At 40.4% G+C, this 18795-nt stretch overlaps 2 protein-coding genes across 6 annotated transcripts; both read left to right on the plus strand.

Moving 5' to 3' along the window:
* Window positions 1-285: 285 nt before the first annotated feature.
* Window positions 286-13171, plus strand: pbxip1a (pre-B-cell leukemia homeobox interacting protein 1a). 5 transcript variants are annotated; one of them, XM_086280045.1, is made up of 11 exons: window positions 286-430; window positions 1222-1350; window positions 2568-2652; window positions 2749-2816; window positions 5167-5806; window positions 8545-8778; window positions 9527-9550; window positions 9960-10003; window positions 10129-10224; window positions 10383-10563; window positions 10685-13171. In XM_086280045.1, the coding sequence occupies exons 2-11, from the start codon at window positions 1279-1281 to the stop codon at window positions 11899-11901; spliced, it is 2661 nt and encodes an 886-aa protein (XP_086136171.1). In that variant the 5' UTR covers window positions 286-430; window positions 1222-1278; the 3' UTR covers window positions 11902-13171. The 5 variants fall into 5 exon arrangements, with proteins under 5 accessions (XP_086136171.1, XP_086136169.1, XP_086136173.1 ...); XM_086280043.1 differs by having other exon boundaries at window positions 296-443; XM_086280044.1 differs by having other exon boundaries at window positions 305-685.
* Window positions 13172-15603: 2432 nt separating this feature from the next.
* s100a11 (S100 calcium binding protein A11) lies at window positions 15604-17526 on the plus strand. Its single transcript, XM_086280029.1, has 3 exons — window positions 15604-15758; window positions 15849-15983; window positions 17198-17526. The coding sequence occupies exons 1-3, from the start codon at window positions 15633-15635 to the stop codon at window positions 17330-17332; spliced, it is 396 nt and encodes a 131-aa protein (XP_086136155.1). The 5' UTR covers window positions 15604-15632; the 3' UTR covers window positions 17333-17526.
* Window positions 17527-18795: the final 1269 nt, after the last annotated feature.

Below are 18795 nucleotides of genomic sequence, written 5' to 3' on the forward strand. Positions count from 1 at the left end.
AATAGTGGGAAAGGGGTTGTCCACTCTGGCAAGTCCCGTACAAATATAGTTCAGCAGACGTGTCAGTGAGCGACTGGTGGCTCCTGTATATGTGTGTGTATCTTGTGGGATCACACATGAACTTGTATTATTATAAACCAAGGAGAAAGAGCCGGGACCATCACCTGCCACTTTCACCTGCGTGCGTCAATCAAGCTGGGATGCACGTCGCTTTCCTGACGCGACACTTTTATCCGATTGGTCCAGCCATGATTCGGGGGCGGGTGCTCCCGCGGCTTTGGTGAAATCCCATTGGATGTGAGACACGTTGGTCGACGTGACGCTACTTGGAATTCCCGAAGTTCCCAAGTTCAGAGGAGAGGAGCTGTGCTCGTGCTAAACAAAACAAAAGCAAAGCCCTTTGAAGTGGAAAACGCCGAGCGACTCAAGTGTGAGCACGCGGGGTAAATAAACGTCTTGTTCGCGTTTGCGGTGATGGAGCCGAGCTCGTGTCGGGGGCAGCCTGCTTAACAGCTGGGCCTGAGTGAGAACGCGGAAGAGTGGGAGTGGGAAATTCAGCCAACCATCCTTTGTTTACCATCATGAGTGAACCTTGAATTTGGTTGCTACAACAACCACAGCCGCCCAGCATTTACCTCTTATAAAAGCAAATCAGAACCTTAGCGCGCGCTAGAGTTGCCGATAAGTGAGTATTGACCTTTATTTGCATGCTTGGATCAATGAAGTACCCGTACAGTTTGGGGGGGGGGCTTGACCATTTTTGGGCATTTAACTGCTGCACAGATTGACTGGATGAATGGATTTGAATGAATGGCTGGCTGGAAATAGCAGTAGCGATGAATGCAGTCAGGAGATTCTTGTTTTCTGCACTGACTGAAGCCTTTGTTTCACTGCGCAGCGGTGTATTATGGATGCCTCCGTTACATAACTTGAATCAGCGACAATCTGCTCTTTATCCCGTTTCCGTTTGCAAGGTTTTAACTGTGCCACAACTGCGCGATTCTGGCCTCTTTTACCGTAGTTTTAAAAAAAAATTGCATGCGGATGCTGCATAAAATCACACACGGCTCATCGAGTTTTATGCATATTTTTTAATGTTCTCAACTGCGCCTTATGCACCTGAACACGTTGTAGTCGGGTTATTGCATGTTGATAATGAGGCTCACATGTGTGCATTAGGCGTGCTCGCTGAAGACACGTTGTTTTTGTCGTCATATGCAGGATTTTTAAAGCTCAATCTGTCCCGTGTGCTGTGCCAAGTTAAGCCTGACGGGGGCGATGTCTGACAGCAGCAACAGCACAGGCAGCACAGGCTCCTCCACCAACAGCTGGACCCTCCTCTCCCCGGAGGTAAGACGAGATGAGCATAGCTAAGGAAAGTCTGGGTATCATTTGGAGCACCATGATTATTATCCTGCTCCATGAATACTGGTTCATTTATAATTTGTCTTGTCCTAACCTGCAGCCCAGAGCTGCTTAAAGTGGGAAACATCCTGGTGAATGTTTGCAGAGCGCCAAATTGTGCCTCATCAGGCAGATAATGTGCACAGTTCAGATGAAAATAGGATTTATTTCACTTTGGCCTTTTGTCTATGCTTTATTTATACTATTCTAGCAGTTCTCATACTTTATCCAGTAATGTACCCCTCTGGAATAGCTTTCTATGCCACTTGGCTATCTGACCAGCACAAGGTATTTATAGCAAGCAAATATCCCAGTATACACTGTGCCAACTAAGATAATATTGTAGTCACACTGAACTGAGTCTTTCTGGTATGTTGCACCTCAGATTTAGTGACACACATGTGCTTGCACTTCGCTGTGAACCGTTGTCATTCTCAGTGGCAGAGAGGCAACTGCAGTCAGTCGGTGTGATATCCAGCATCAGGGTTTTTGAGTCATGAAAGAAAAGCTGCAGTGGTTTCAATCACAAATTTCTGTTAATCATTAAATATCAAAAACGGGCTTCCCACTCACAGTGACCACACTGAGGTTTAACAGCAGGTAAGAGGTGGCAAAACAGAAGTACTGAATGTAAAATGTATTTTTTTTTTATTGAAGTCATTACTGTTTAATTGTTTCTAGAACTATATATAACTGGCTTTTAATTCAGCTTTTATATCAACAACTTGTATCCCATACAGTACTCAACTTCACAGTTGTTTTTTTGTGTGTGTATTAGCTCAGTATGCAAGCATGACTTGGCCTGTAGTAAGGCTGCTGTGGTTTTAGGAAAACCTTGTGTTACGCTGAGAGGTGTTACTAATATTTTTACCCAGCCTCGTTTGTTAGGATAGAAAAACCAATGACAGCTGCATGGATATTATTTTGTCAGTTTGGGTTGGAGAATGTGTAAAAGCTCATCAGACAGTAGTTTGACTGTGATTTGTAGCTTTTGTTATCAAATATTTCAAGATCATTACAGGAAAATCTGACTCCATAATTAATTGGTAAGCAGTGCCAGTTGTAATCATTGGTGAGTGTGAATGCTACTCTAAATGTCAAGGTTATGGCTACAGGTGTAAATTTTTACCAGCTGGTTCTCATTAGGTCTTCTCACTCAACAGGAAGCTGCCATTGAGAATGTCGGGCCCGTGGATGATGGCACAGAGAGCCTGGGGGATGTCCCCAGTCTCTCAGAGGAGGTGGCAGGTACTGACAAGTCAACATATCTGCCTGGTGTCTAAAGCTTTGACCTTTTCTTGGGTTCTACATCTTTGTTTTTGCATTGTGTCGGTGTTATTTCAGGAGCTGCTGTGGAGTTCAAACCCGTTGGTATCCCCATAGAAACTGTACTATCTGAAGAAGGCCACCAGGTTAGTAACTACGCAGGAGTTCATTAAGAAGACAAAAATTCAATCACATCATATTTAGACTTACCAACTGTGCCAAATGTATTGCTGCTTGACAGATCATAGCTGAGAGCCAGAATATCATCTTCTTTTCTGAGTTTCATAGCTGCTCAGAAGGTGCAGCTCCACCTACTTTACCACAGTGTGTAACCTCAGGGTATTTTTGCACATCAGGATAGATTTAAGGGGGGGGGGACACATCTGCAAAAATATTTTAAGTAGGAGCGCTTCCTGGATTCAAGTTGTTTGTGTGAGGAGGTCTTTGGAAGTGATCTATGATTTAAAACCCCAAGCTCTCTATAAATAAATATCATGCCTTTCTTCTCATAACATGGTCACATTTCACCTAACAGGTTTCAAGCTTAAACCTTAGGAATTTTTCAAATCTTTTTATCTGTATCTTATCTTCCGATCCACCGTTTAAGAGAAATAGAGCTTCGTCTCATAAAGCTTTATGCAAGATCTCTGAATTATATTTAAAAAAAGCTTAAGCTATGCCTCCCTATTTCCAAATAGAGCTTTTCATTATGTTAGCCTCTAATTTCAACTCTTACTTTGCAATTTTGTCTGCATTCCCATTGCCCTCCACGCTAACATGAGCATAAGTCCAGCAGGACTTTACACTCATGCCTACTCCATGTATTCTGACTATTTTTGTAAGTATTTCCTTCAAATATTTACCTCTGATTGTTTCTTTTGACTTTAAACTACCAAGGACTGCTGGTACACAGTCTCAATAACTCATAAATCAGGTCTTCTGATATAGCAGGTCTACAACTGTAGCACCTGTTTCTGCTGTAAGTACAGTTAGTCTGTCTGTAGTCTTTTTCATATGACTGCACCTAATTCATACACATACACTGCCACCCGAAATCCAGTAGTAACTACTGGCGTTACCGGTAATATCCTTTCACTACAAATCTGATTAGCACAACAAACAGGAACAGATGGTTATAATAATTCCTGTTTACACCGTAAAAATAAAAATAAACATCCAGTGTTATTCATATTTCTACCAGTGAATTTTCTCTTTCACTTCAGTCTATAGTGGGCACCAAAATATCCATGGGCAAATATAAGTCCACACACAGAATTTGGCCCATACTCTATATAAACAACAGCTTAACTCCTCAACCTTTCTGTTGCTTTGAATGCTCTCAACAATCACACAGCATCTACCCAATATGCAGCTGACAGCTTTGATAGACTTACATGTAAATGAACGTTCATCAACTTGCACCAGCAGCACATTAGTAGGAGTTTAATGTATTAAGAAGGCCCGAAGACATCTAGAAGTGATTACTTTGTACAGTATGACATTAAAACTTAAGCTGCATTATCTAACCTTCTCTTCCTGGTAAAGAACACATAGCATGACTTCATCACTCATATTTTAAAACCACAGTCATATGACCACCTTTCTATCTTAAATGTTTACCCCCTTAAAAGCCTGTAAGGAGTAACCCTTGAAGCTCTTTTCTGAACTTTACAGATGCCTGAAAAATGAATAAATAAAAATTTAACATTTTGATTTTAAAACCTGTAAATAGAATACGAGTAATGATTCATCTCTCTTCATCAACATAAAACTATTGCTCACTATTTCTACCAACATTTCTACAATTTAATGTATCATTCTGTTAAACATAATGGGACTAATAGCACAACCTTGGGGAGTACACTTTGTAATCTCAAAATTCTCACAGAAAAATGACCTTTAATAATGACTTTGCATCCCTGCCTGCATCAAGACACTGAAAGGAGAAAACATAACAGTAGACATTGTGTTGTCTTTAAGTAAACTTAAAAAAAAGTTACAACTGCTTCAGTCTTACTGTCATGCTCATTCAATATCAATTAAAGGGTTATTAAAATTGTCAAAGTAATCCTGGGCAGCATCACTTAATGAAAGAGAAATACTGTAAACGATACTGTTTGCAGGGAAATAACCTCAATAACATGTAAAAGTCGCTGCACTTTATCAAAAAATAAAATAGAAAATAACAGCCAGCAAGTTATATTAGTGATCATTGTTATGCAATAAGAAGTTTAATAAATTGTACACAGAGAATTACTTTCTCGATTCTTGCACGTGAGTGTTACTCGTTAACACTTTGAGCAACAAATGAAGTCCTCGTAGTCAGGGTGTTTTTTCATTCATTCATGACATTTCTAAACAAACATCTCATTAGTAGACGTGTTTAAAATATCTTGTGCAGGAACAGTCAACACTGAAGTATTTAACAGTTTAACCACCACTCTGTTATTTGAAGGTTAATTAAAATGTCAGTTACACTTTTGTCCTTGTCATCAGGTGTGTCAAGAGACCTCTCCAGAGTCCAGTGAGGGTCCTGTCCCTTCTAGTCCATCCCGTATGAGCCCTCTCCCACCCAGCCTTCTTGACCCACCAGATCCGTATTTGGAGAGTCAGCCTCCAGTTATCCATGACATTGTAACCAGTTCTCCCAGTGACAATGAGCACCTAGGTGCCATGCCATTTGTCACCAACATTGACATGGGGGCTCCACTGGATATTCCAACTGTTGAAGTCCCCCCATTCGAGTCCGAGGAGTCCTGCTCTGCACCTCTGATTATTGAGATCCCCATCTCTGCAGAGCATGAGCTCCAGAAGCCTGTTGATGTTGGACTGATTCCTGCGAGCCCTCCTGGGGAGAGTCAAGTCTTCAGTGCTGAACCCGAGGTTAACATCCCCACCGAGACCCTTACAGCCACGGATCCCCTGTCTCATGTTGAAGCTGATATCAGCTTTGTTCCAGACAGCACAGAGTCACAAAGCCCAGTCCCCGAGAGCCTGGTGACAGAACATCCTACTGATGAAAGTCCTGCACCAGAGACTGTTGGTTCAGCTGAGGCAGATGAGGAGGCGGCTGTTAAAAATGAGCCTGCAAAGCCATCGGAGCCAGTGAGACAAGATGAGAGAGACGATGAAGAAGGTATTTGATTATCCTACATAAGCATTTCAGTAAATGTAAAGGCACTCGCACAGTATTCCCAAATCCAGCCAGGCACACACGGCTGTGTATTCTACTTTTCTTTGATTTTTTTTTTTTTTTTCTCAGTAGAAATAGATTCTTTCAAAATAATCTTCACATGAGATTATTAGTGATGGCAAAAACAGTGTTATTGGAAATCCACAGTAAAGCCATGGTATGCAAATAGCTTCAAGCACGCAACCTCATTTTAAGAATTAAATCAAAGAGTGTGGAAGATCCTGCTATGATGTATTCTTTGAGTCCTGCAAAATTTATTTTCTAAAACTTAAATTTAAAATCTTCTTTTAGATGAGAGTTGAGATATCTTTTTTTCAACAAGCAGGACAAAAGATTAATAAAATTAGAGATGTAACAGAAAAAAGAAAACTAGCGCAATAAGAAAATGTAATTAAACAACACAAGTTTCTCATTTCTGGGGAACCGGTCTTCTTATCCACTGTGGGAAATGTACACCAGAGGCTGAAGTCAGGGCAAAAATTTGTTGTTGGAGTCTTGTGAACGTCTGTCTCCTCTTTCTGTGTGCAGTGAGAAATATACATTACTGTGCAAAAGTCTTCATTTCTTTATATTCTACTAGAAAAATAAGAAATAAGTGCAGTGATTTTCAAAATATGCACTAACATTAAATGAAAATACAACATGCTAACGAGGCTAAAGGTCAGTATATGGTATGACCACCATCTTCACCATAGCCTCTCTTTGGCAAGCGTTCTTCTTTAAGTGGTCTTCAGGAATAGTATCTCCGCAAGGACATTCAAAGCTCTTCTTTGGATGTAGGCTGCCTTTTGTTCTGTTCTCCCACACTGCTTCATTAATGGTGAGGTCCGGGCTCTGGGGAGGCCAATCCATGGCTGATAGTGTTTCACTGTGTTTTTCTATCCAGGTATGCGTTTACTTCACTGGTAGCGTGTTTGAGATAATTGTCATGATTAAAATTAAGTTGTTTCAAATTAGACATTTTCCAGATGAATACTGCAGGTGAATTAAAATCTTTACTGTGTTCAGAATTTCATCCGATTTTACAAGATTACCAACACTACTGGCCAAAATGAGGCCCCATCACAAAGCCTCCACCATGTTTTACAGCCATCTGTAAAATATGGTGGCTTTCTGTCTCTCTTCCACAGCATGTCTTTTATCCTGTCTTCCTTCTCTCACCCAACCGGTCGCGGCAGATGGCCCCGCCCCTCCCTGAGCCTGGTTCTGTCGAAGTTTCTTCCTGTTAAAAGGGAGCTTTTCCTTCCCACTGTTGCCAAAGTGCTTGCTCATAGGGGGTCATATGACTGTTGGGTTTTTCTCTGTATGTATTATTGTAGAGTCTCAAGGCAACTGTAGTTGTGAGTTGGCGCTGTATAAATAAAATTAAATTGACTTGAATAGACACTCACTGTTGCACCTCTCTCCTAACCTCCTCTGTACATATTGGTGACAATTTGAAATAGAAATGTGGATTCATCACTACAAAAGAACTGTTGCCAGTGATTTTTCAGTCCAGGTCTTGTGTAATTTGGCATAATTCTGGCTTTTCTCTTTTTTCTTCATTAAGAATGGTTTCTTGACAGCCATCCTTCCGCTAAGACTACTTCTGTTGAGACTTTAGTGAACAGTAGATGGATCAACTGAGGTCCTGTGTCAGGGCTTTATCTGTTTCTTCCTCTACTGTAGATACTTTTTTTTTCTTCATTTGTCCTCCCCTCATCCACTTTTAGTTTCTTTTAAGGATACACTGCACACTATGCTTATAAGTTTTCAGCTAATAGCTCTTTAGGAATTGTCTTGTTAGTGCAAAATTTTCTGTTTTATGTCTATTAAATCAGGACTTTTGCACAGTTCAGTATGTGAACCTCCCTTTCTTTGTTGTCAGTTAATCTTAAACCCAAACAACTGTAAAATGTCTTTTAATAATGGATGTCTTAAAGCTTGATTTTGACACAGTAACCCTTTTTTATTCTCAATCCCAAGATAAGATGACATTTTAAGTCAACGTTGTACCTGTGTGTAACAATATTACAGCTGATCTTATTTGTAAAGTGACATACAGCGAGCATCCTGCCTTTAAATATTTGCATCTGGGTCCCAGGCTCTGAGGCTCTTAGCAGGTTTTCCAAGCTGCCTCTGCAGCTTTTGAGGAAAGTAAGTGGTGCTTTATAATAGGAACAAGTTGATAAAAGCAGAAAAATGAGAGAATTTGTTAACATGTTTCTTATCTATGTCTCGCTAGCAGCTGGAAAGCGATTTATCAGTATGACAGGAGAGCCCACACCCCGCTGAGAAAATGATGAAACCCCCATGCATGAAATTACTGTTGTTGTAATTTAGTGAGAAAATGTCATCCATTCTGAGAACCAGCAGTCGCTTTTTTTGTCAGACACTTTTCACATGCTGTTTACACGCTGTTGTGTTTTGCAGCTCATTTGCTCACTTAGAGTCTGGTATTCTGCGTGAGGAAGTCGCCAGCACATAATTATTCACTTCTGACAAAAATGCCACAGATGTTGAGATGATTTGTTGAAGTAACTCCAGCCCACAGTTGAATACATGTGGTTTAGGTTTAGGCACATTATCATCATCTGTCACAAAAATACAACAGAAAACGTGACAGATCTTTGCTGTCTTGCCATTTCTTTCTCATGCTTAGAATTTCTTCTTATTTCCTTCTTACATTTTTCCTTTCTTAGAGCCTTCCATTAGGTATGACTCGGGTGACGCTGGCAGCTTTGATGATGGGCTGCGGCGGAGAAATGTGCCCACCTTTGAGGCACAGAGACCAAGAACATCAGACGAGGAGGATGAGGAAGAGGAAGTAGAATTCAAGCTGGCTGAGAAGAAGGAGGAAAAGCCATGGTTCTCCTTGAACAAATGCATTGTGGGTGCTCTGGTCTTGCTATTTCTAGGTTCCCTCTTTCTCTCAGGTCAGTTCCTCTCATAACTAAGGTAGCTAGCTTGGTTCTGCTTTTATTGTTTGATTTAGTGCAGTATTGTGGCTACAATTTGTATGCTGCACATTAACAGTAAGAGTGAATGCTTTAATACCATAAATTATAATATTTATAGAACTGTGCAAAAATCTTGAGCCACACTATATCTTTAAACTTTGCTTTAAAGTGCTTTTGAGCAATAGTTCTCAGGTTTTCCTGACTATTTTCAGAGTCCTCTGGCCTATGAATCATTCAAGCATAAACGGACGAACCAGTTTTGTCTGCACACAACCGAAAAGAAAACAACGGTTTTTATGAGCAGCCTGATGCAAAAAGCAGATAATTTTTTTCCCATTTCTTTACATGAATCTTCAAAAAACAACTTTCAGACTTTTTGGAATTGTACAAGCTCTGTTTTTGTCTCATATGCCGTGTTTTGGTATATGTTTGTGTCCCATCAAAACATAAAGAAAAGAGGGGTTGGCTCAAGACTTTAGCACAGCACTGTATGTTAAAATGTCAGAAAATAAACTGTGATCTTCCTACGCAGCATCAGAGTTTGGCAGTGTTAGGCAGCATTAAGAGTTTAGAGTAAATATTGCCATAAATTTCCATCATTTCACAGTTTCTGTTTGACAATGACAGTATTTACAAGTTACATAAGCACCTTTATTTGCTGTTGTCAGCAATAGTTAGATGTCTGCTTTCAGATCTTGTTGACTAAGCTCTACTATGTCAACAGGCTTCCACAGTGACCTGGATAATGGTAGGTCCAGAGCTAAAGATAAGGCAGCAGTGTAAGCTTCTGCGCTCACTGGCTAATGCTCAATAGCTTGCCCAAGCACTTATCTGGGCTGACAGTTGATGCTGCAGCAGCAGAAAAAGGCAAATAACATGCATTCTGAATTTTAACGCTCCTTATAATATTTTTGAAGGACTCACTGAATGTTTTCTGGGGTTTAAATTAAATGGGAAGGTGTCTAATGCAGTCACACTGTGTTGAAGGCAAAATTTATTAATGAAATGGAAAAGAAAAACAGTTGGTGTGGCGTGCAGTGAGTGGCCTGAGCTCATAAAGTTCACTTGAGCATCTTGAAAGGCAGCATGGCAGTTGTGTGTCAGTGAAAGTGCCTGTGGAAGGACTCGTTCTAAAACGTTGTTTTCCTGTCTGACAGGTGACTTTGATGCCTCCGATCTGAGTGACGCAGAACAAAGCCAGGTCTGTTTCCACAGATTCCTACTTCACATGATCATGTGATATGAAAATTTTAAAAACAAACATAAAGAAATAGACATTTTAAAAAAATATGTGTTCTATTCATGTGCCAATGATTTTAAATCCAGGACGGGCTTAGCAGTGATCCACAGGATATGAAAGAGCTATTGGATAAACTGACACAGGAAAACCAACAAATCATTCAGCTAGAGGCACAACTTCAGGTCAGTATGGAGTCACACTGATGCTAATTATTTAGTTTTAATTGGTTTTATGATGTTTCAATGAATGTTTTTAATTGTTAAACAACTTGCGCAGCACCTTAATTTACCTACAGCTTTGTCCACGTTATAAACTGTCACTATTTGACCATATTTTTCAGTCTAAGAAAGAAGAACTTGACTCAGCACTGAAGGCGTTAGCAGCAAGTGGCGATAAAAAGGGTGAAGCAGATCTGGAAAAAGAAAATGCAAAGCTGAAGGAGGAGCTGTCATCTCTGCCAGAGCTGAAGAAAGAGCTCGAGACTCTCAGAGCCAGAGTGACTGAACTCAGCCAGCTCGCAGGTATAATGTGGCGACTACATCGCCCTTTAAGTTTATACTTATTGAACGTATCCTGCATGCATAGAGACACGCTGGTAACGACCAAGGTCATTTTAAGTTTGATATATTAAATCCTTCACAGCTGATCAGGAAATACTTCCAGCTGCATCTAGTTCGGCCCCACAGCCTGAAGACAAAGATGGTCAAAGTAACCAGAAAACACCTGGACCAGAGAGGGGGAGGGACGCAAAGCAGGGAGGAAGGCTGAAGGAAGAACTCCATCGGCAGAAGGTTCTTTTGGAGGAGAGCAAGAAAAGGCTGGACGCAATGAAAAAAGATGGAGGCAAGAGAAAACGGGTCAGGGATCACTTGGAGGAGATCCAAAGGAAACTCTCCAAAGAAGTTGAGATGTGGGGGAAGAAGAAGCCCCAGGAGTCCAAATGGAAAGGGAACAAAGGCAAACACAATGAGCGGGACCACTACAAGAAAGAGGAGAGGGGAGGAGAGAAAGGGTGGAAGCACAACAACGAGGGAGAATGGAGGGATAAAGAAGAGAAGAAGCAGAGAAAGGTGGAAAAAGAGTGGAAAGATAAGGAGGGCGAATGGAGGCACAAAGACGAGAGGGGGGGACGAGGAAAAAAAGAGTGGAAAGACAAGAAGGAGGAAGACTGGAGGCATAAAGATGAGAGGGAGCAAAGAGGAGAAAAACAGTGGAAAGACAGCAAAGAGGAAGGGTGGAGAGACAAAGAGGAGAAGAATGAGAAAGACTGGAAGCCTCAAAAGCAAAACTCTCATAAAGAGGCTTGGAGGAAACACCAGGACGAGTGGGAGAGCAAGAAGGGTGAGAGGAGAATGGACAGAGAGGAGAGGAGGAAGGAGAAACCGTGGCACAGCCGGTCTGCTAAAAACCACCAGCACCAACATCACCATCAGCAGCCCCGCCATCCTCATCAGCACCACAACAACGATTTCTGGAGAGACCAGGAGCAAAAGCTCCAACGCAATGTCCGTCCCCAGCTGGGCTGTACTTCCGTGGAGGACTGTGCCAGCAAGGAGGGGCTCTATCCAGTGGAGCTGTCAGAGTTTGAGGAACTTCTGGAGGGCTACCTGAGCAAGCTTGAAAGGTCATCATCAGAGAGCAAGGATAGGTTCAGGAGGCTGACCGCAGACTACTTTGAGGACGGCGTGTTCATCCACGACAGGATTCGTTTCAGCGACTTTGCTGAGGACGTGGCAGACATTTTGGAAGACATGGTGGATGTTTTAGAGGGCGACGGGAAGAAGGACGACGACTCCCTGGAGGAGGAGATGGAGGAGTTTGAGCGAGAAGCCCTGTGGAAGTTTGCTGCCACGGCTTAAAAAAACGGCTGCAGAGAGGAAACCAGTGGTGGTTTTATAGGACATTTCTTGCCTTCGGAGCTGTAATAGCAGTAGCTTCTGGCACAGAGTGGTTGTGCCTCTCATAAACATGTCTCTCTGAGTCTGTAATTATAAGCTAGACTTGTATTTGTCATCTTGGACTTAGTCGTTGTTACCTACCTCTGTCGAGTCATGCCTCCTAAAGCAAAGTCCTTCAGTAATGTGTCGTGTGAATTTCCTCTGCTGTTTAGTGATTTACACACGTGTAGTGCATGTTACAGTTCATTATAATGTCAGTTTAAATTGATCACACAGATCACAGAAGATGGTATTTGCAAATAACCATCAGCACAACTTATATACCGTTATATAAGTTGTGAATAGAAAAAAAAAGGGGGGGGGGGGGTATTTATGTCATTTTATCTTGTATGGGAGCCTGACTAATCTCTACTCCAAGCAGGTTAAAAAAATACTAGAATGTTTTTGCAGATAGCATTTATCCCTGCTCGGGTGTGACTGTCCAATCCCAGAGGATGAGATCGCGGTCCTTTCAGTGATAACAATCAGATCAGGTCGGACCAGTTTTCTGTCAGCAGCGCTTTATTTGGCCAAACACACACAGAGGACTGCCTGAGAGGGCCTGATTTCTAGATTTGAAGAACTTTTCCATCCTCTTGGCCGACGGCAGACGTGTGGAACAACCAGGAACCAGTTTGTGCTGCTCAAGAAAAAAAAAAAGCAATAGCCATAGTTAAGTTGAACATTGCTAAATCACTTTAGCACTTTTCTCAAACATATGAGAACCGTCTTTTTTTTAATTTTGTTTCCAATTAGATTTATTTTAAATAGGCATTTTTTTTGGGGGGGGGGTTAGGACAGGTTTTTTTTTGTTTGTTTGTTTGTTTGGTAGTGTATCCATGGAGACTGCTAACACCGCTACTCTTACTCAGTATCCCACAATCTGACCCATATGGAAAAGATATGTATAAATCTTATAAAGTTTGTGTCTGTCTTGTGTGAAACTTGTATGAAAAGCATACAAGAGTGAAAACAGATATAAGATCCCTTGAAAAATTATATAATGAAACTTGTATGTTTTGGATACTTACTAAAACAATATATGAAAGTAATGAGAAAGTGGCCACTTTCATGAGTAAATCATGTAAGTTTTTACTATTTCTTTTCCATATGGGGAGTACAATTAGAGATATTAGTGAGCTGAAATAGTTTCATTTACTTAATCTGTTAATTTGCCAAAATGAAATTGGCAACAAAATATATTATATATATATATATATATATATATATATATATATATATATATATATATATATATATATATATATATATATATATAATTTTTTTTTTTTTTTTTTTTTTTTTTTTTTTTCCTTTTTTCTCACGCATAGATTTGAAGTGGCATGCGTGACAGTGACCTAGACATAGCTTTGTTGTTTTTAGGTGATATAAATAAGCACGAAAAAAAAAACATGTTATTTTTAATTTTATTTTAGTGTAGGTAGGTGAACCAGCACAAAGCAAAGTCCAAAATATATTTCAGACAGAATTACTTTAAAATTGTGAAAAAATAGTTGTTTTATTTGTGTTTTGATTGTAGTGAAATTTGACTTTTCCCTCTATTTGTGGATGTGAAGTTGAACAGATTGTGATTGTTTTCTCTCAGCAGTGATTTCATGTTTATTTATTGTCTCACTACAGTGCATCTCTTTTTCTTATTTTTAATGAGAAGAACCACAGATTTTATCCCGGGCTGTATGCTTTGAATGTGAAAATGGTGACATTTTCATTAATTTAGCTTGCCAGCTCCTGCTTATGTGCCTTTTATTATATTACAAATCCTTTTGATTAGACGAAAGGTAGTTGATTTTATCAGCTTCTGCAAAGATTAGTAAGAAAAGCAAGTTTACGCGACTTGTAATTTTACTGCTGTTTGAATGAATGTCGTAGAGTTTACACATAAAAGATTGAGCTGATGTTAAGTTTTGGAGAAGTATGTTTTGTCTTTTTGAAGGTGTCCAGACCAAAGGATTCAGACGAACGCTAATCACAATGGATGAATCTTTTAATGAAGCAGAGTTTAATGAATATTTGAGGACTATTTTTGTGTTTGTGGGACAACAGTAAAGCTCTGTGCTTACCGATAATGTAGGACCTGACTCATACATGCATGTAATTGATCACTGGACAATTTCTAGTTATTCCCCCAATCAACAGTTATGTCCTCATTTTCAAGATCAATATTAAGTTCAATAAATCTTTCACCCTTGATACGTAAACAATGTCTTTATTTAATCATTTCTATTGTTTCAAAATATTCACACGTTTTTCTTTTTATACGATACTCCTGTACATATTCCACAAGCAACTGTAAATGGCATTACTGCAAGGTGGAGGTGTTTAGGAGCATGTGGCCCTAGTGGTTTACACTTCTTCACCTAACAAGTCAAAGGTCCCCAGTTCAACCCTGAGAGGAGAAGCAAATCCCTTGGGTGTCAGGAAGGGCATCTGATATACCAAATGAAGTATGTGTCGTAAATAAGGGACATATTTACGGACATGAACTTTGCTTATTGGAAGTGTTTAGGTACAACAGTAACTCATCCACAAAGTGGCACTCTGCATAAAGTTACAACATCCTCTGGCGTTAGCATGAGCACAAAAACTGTGTGGCAGCAGTTTCACTGCATGGGTTTCCATGGGTGAACAGCTCCTGTTGGTGGCACAGTGCTTATGTCTATACGGTGTACAACTATTGCTGCCTATATCCCTAGTATTTGTCACAGTGATAAGTATCAGTATCAGTGTGACCTGTGAGCATTTTTGAAATTGTACCGAAAAACGTAACGCCAGATACGCAGCTTACTGGAAGTCTTTAGATGCCGTGTGTGCACGATATCTGACTCATTCTGAGTGTGAAGTGAAAGTGTTGGCACGACAGGCATCTATCATCACAGCTGTGATTGCAAACTGAAACATTTACACCCAGAAAAAATACTCAACAGCTACACGTTCACAGGCACGAACGCACTTTGCTCACGCTGATACGACAGTCGCAGACCTGACACGCACATTCTTTAAATTCTACATACCAGTCATTATAGAAATGTTTCAGTACATTTGTGCTTCCTTCCGAGTTGGGTCCTCTTTACATGTCCATCGTGGAGACGTGATCTCATTTAAATGAAAAGGATGACTGGAAGGGTCATTAAAGCGCAGACCGATTTTCAGCTATAAAACATTGAGACAATCCTGAGGAAGTGAAAGACAAGTAAAATGCTGAGGGGGAAAAAGATAAAATGTCTAAAGTTTAAATGCTGTTTTAATCTTTTTTCAGAAGTTTAATCAGCTTAGTGCAGTTGGAAAGGCTCGCACATGACACTGTGTGTTTGTACCATATTATTTGAGTCATGTTTTGTATAAACTAATTACTGCTTAGGTATGCATGATTCGGTCACTTGATAAGAATGGCCTGATGCTACCACTAAATGCCTTGCTCTGCAAACTGAAATGGGTTTTGTGCTATCGTTAGTACAGTTTTGCCCTTTGTAGGGCAGAATGGCTGTTTTCTGTTCTCTCTCTGTGTGTGTGTGTGTGTGTGTGTGTGTGTGTGTGTGTGTGTGTGTGTGTGTGTGCTTTGTTTTGACATCTGTCTCCAGAGAAGTGGAATCAGGCAGATAAGGGCAGGCTGGGGGAGAAGTGGGAACGGTTTAATGTTTTCCGCTGATGTTTGCATCAGTCGTGAAGATGAAGCGTATATATTTGGAGAGGTGATGGTCACAGTCAAGGGACAAGGTTCTCGGTACTTATTGCGACACACCGCACTGCAGACACAGAAAGTAAGACGGATGCTTTTTTCTTTCCTACTGCATTTCTTTTTTTAAGCTCTTGTGTGAGAAATACATTCACTCTACTTGTTTATTTAGCAGGTCATCATGGAAGCTGCTATCTCAACCCTTGTCACCCAGTTCAAGACATATGCTGGGAAAGACGGATCCTCCAGCACCCTGAGTAAGGATGAGTTCCAACACCTGGTGGCTTCTCAGCTGCCCAACTATGTCAAGGTGCGACTCTTAAGTTGTTCTTCCTCTTTTCCTTGTTATTTGTGTCCCTGAGCAGCCTACACACAGATATTAAAGAAACTGTAACTGTGGCATTGATCTGTTTGGCAAATGCACATTTTTTTCTACTCTGAGCATTCACCCAAACATACATGCACCTTTCTATACTTAAGCACCTTGTATGACATTCACACATGCACACACATTCACACTGCACGCATTGAGGTTAACATATTACCGAAGGATACTTCGACATGCAAGCTGGAGTAACCAGAGATTGAACCATCAACGCTCCGATTGGTAGACGACCCGCGCTACCTCCTGAACCACCACAACCACCCCAGCGTTTGGAGCCGTGTCGCTCTTTGTTGTTCCACTGGTAGGGCTGTATCTCCACTGTTATTTAAGTAGCAAATCAGTTTTTGGCACCAGACATTTTTAAAGATGCTGAGCACTGTGGACAAATATTAAGATTACGCCCTTGGCAGCCAATCAGAAAAATCCTCCCTCATCATGTTGTATCACGTGTACTCTATACAACACGATACACACTTTGCATGTAAAAATTCAACACTTGTGTGTGTAACATATATTACTATAATTTTGCTATCAAATTCTAATACTGTGCATTTTAATTCTACATGCAACGTGTGACTGTACATCATGTGACATAATTCTTTTTTTTTAACTTCACTTAATGTGTTTCTCTGATTCTGATTCTGATAATAACATTTTATACAAAATCACCATCTGCATCATAAGGTAATGTCTGATTTTGTATTTACAGTGGAATTGAAAAATTGTCAATACATTTATTTGATTATAACAAAATTATTAATTGATCAAACCGTGGTCAGCTGATTCTTGTAAGGAGTGTAATCTTGTAATTTGGGATTGTATCGGTGTGAAAGTGGAATGAAATTAATTATAAACTGTACAATATCAAGAAAAACACTTCTGCTGCATATATAATGTAGTAATTTAATGTGTTTTATAGCCCAATGGCCATAGTAACTTACAGGGCTTGAGCTCTTTTCATAGCTGTTTTCCCCATGATCAAGAAACGTTGTGAGTGTGCCTACAAATGCTTTTCGGGTGTTTTTGTTACTTCATTCAACCATTAGGTGGCAGGACAGTGTTTCAAAGTAGATGATACTGCATCTGAGATCATTATATTGTATTGATCCTGAACTGTACTTTGTGATCACCCTCTGCAGAATGCCAGTGATCCCGCTGTCATCGACCAGCTCATGGGCTCACTGGATGAAAACAACGACGGGGAGCTGACTTTCTCCGAGTTCTGGCAGCTGATCGGAAAACTGGCGAGCAAGCAGGGAGGCTTCAGTCAGTAGAGCTCGTCGCTTTCTGTCAATCGAGACTGAAAGTGAGCTGATTGTGCAACGCCAATCGTCTCAGTTTATGCTTTTGAGTTCAAGACCGTTTGAATTCTTTTGTCACCCTGCTGGTGCCACTCTTCAGTTAACCATTTGTTGAATACAGAAAACTATGAATTAAAGGCTTGATTGTCTTAAACCACCAACAACAACCAGCACTGCCTCCTGTCATTCATTCACTATATTATATGATGTCCAGCCACCCACATTGTATTACAACCCTGATTTAGGGGGCTGTAATCCAGTATGCATTACCACTATTACAACTACACCATCCAGACAATATCTTGTTGCATAGTGCTTTATAATACCTGTACAAAGCTGCTTGTCCAAGCATTAAGCAGGGATGATGTAAAAGCATAGCTTAGCCTTTGCTGTCCATCAGTGTGGCCTCAGTAGTCTGCAAAATCATTCTATTATATTTTGCTTGTGCAGTTTAATTGCAATGTGCCTCTTCAGCTGGCAGTTCTTAGTGTTACGGTCACTTTGTATTAATTCCAATGTCTAGACAGAGTTATGTGTGTTGGCGAGCTCCCCAGCTGTTTTATAGCCTATAGGCCTGTTTTAATTTTGCCAGAGAGACACAAGGAGGTTATGCTAACTGATTTGGAGAACAATGATCTTTAACTGATTAATAAATGTGACCTTTGTATCCAAGTTACACAGATTGAGGTGCCAGTGTGGGAGGAATGATGCAATGAGTCATCAACTCCAAAGTGATAGACAAAATGAAGTTGGAACACACAAATGAATTGTCTGTATGACCAACTCCCTTTGGTTTGAAGTCCAGAGCGTTACCAGATAGCATTAATGTGAAGGCTTCTTTAGAACTTATCAGCACAGAGCGGGGGATATTTAGTAAGAGATAATCTGTGGCATAAATTCAAAATTTCAAAGTCTCAAAAGCTCTTTCGGGGATCTGGAAAGACTGCTTTACCTCTTCAACCATATTTGCCACCCACATTAGCTTTCCTGCAGTATGTTCAGTAGAGTCCTTCGCCTCACCCTCACATTTCCAAAGTGTCAGCAGGAAAAAGAGACAGGCCATTATTTTCAGCCTAATATAAGTTTTATCCTATTCTGTTAGTTTAAAAGAGTTAAAAAGTATTTATTTATTTATTACATTTTTATTTCCGTCAAAGAAAGTGGGTGCGTAAAATTGTGCCAATTTGTGTGTTATTCATTGTTTCAATGTTTACTTGCTATCTGGGAGACGTACAGATGTGTGTCTGTTTTACTTAAGACACATCCTCCCGCAAAATTTTGCAAGATTCTGGGGTATCGCTATGCTTTTTCTTTACTTTTAGTGAGTGAAATACTTTGGGAAACGCCTGAGCTGTGTGCAGATGAAGTAATCCCACCCGCCCTGTCTCCTCGTCCCAGCAGATGAAGCCGCTCCAAGCCACAAGCCTGCCTAGTTG

The sequence above is a fragment of the Aulonocara sp. 'chitande type north' Nkhata Bay genome, linkage group LG22, assembly GCF_057382095.1.
Source record: "Aulonocara sp. 'chitande type north' Nkhata Bay isolate Kocher_YH1m ecotype deep benthic linkage group LG22, A_spYH_male_GT1.1, whole genome shotgun sequence".
In the NCBI taxonomy this organism is placed as follows: domain Eukaryota; kingdom Metazoa; phylum Chordata; class Actinopteri; order Cichliformes; family Cichlidae; genus Aulonocara; species Aulonocara sp. 'chitande type north' Nkhata Bay.

Excerpts from the sequence above, each read along its gene's own strand:
- s100a11 (XM_086280029.1), top strand. The coding sequence starts at position 15,633 with ATGTTTTCCGCTGATGTTTGCATCAGTCGTGAAGATGAAGCGTATATA. Across the intron at positions 15,759-15,848 it reads CCGCACTGCAGACACAGAAA|GTCATCATGGAAGCTGCTAT; the intron begins GTAAGACGGATG and ends TTTATTTAGCAG. Across the intron at positions 15,984-17,197 it reads AGCTGCCCAACTATGTCAAG|AATGCCAGTGATCCCGCTGT; the intron begins GTGCGACTCTTA and ends CACCCTCTGCAG.
- pbxip1a (XM_086280045.1), top strand. The coding sequence starts at position 1,279 with ATGTCTGACAGCAGCAACAGCACAGGCAGCACAGGCTCCTCCACCAAC. Across the intron at positions 2,817-5,166 it reads TATCTGAAGAAGGCCACCAG|GTGTGTCAAGAGACCTCTCC; the intron begins GTTAGTAACTAC and ends CCTTGTCATCAG. Across the intron at positions 5,807-8,544 it reads TGAGAGAGACGATGAAGAAG|AGCCTTCCATTAGGTATGAC; the intron begins GTATTTGATTAT and ends TTCCTTTCTTAG.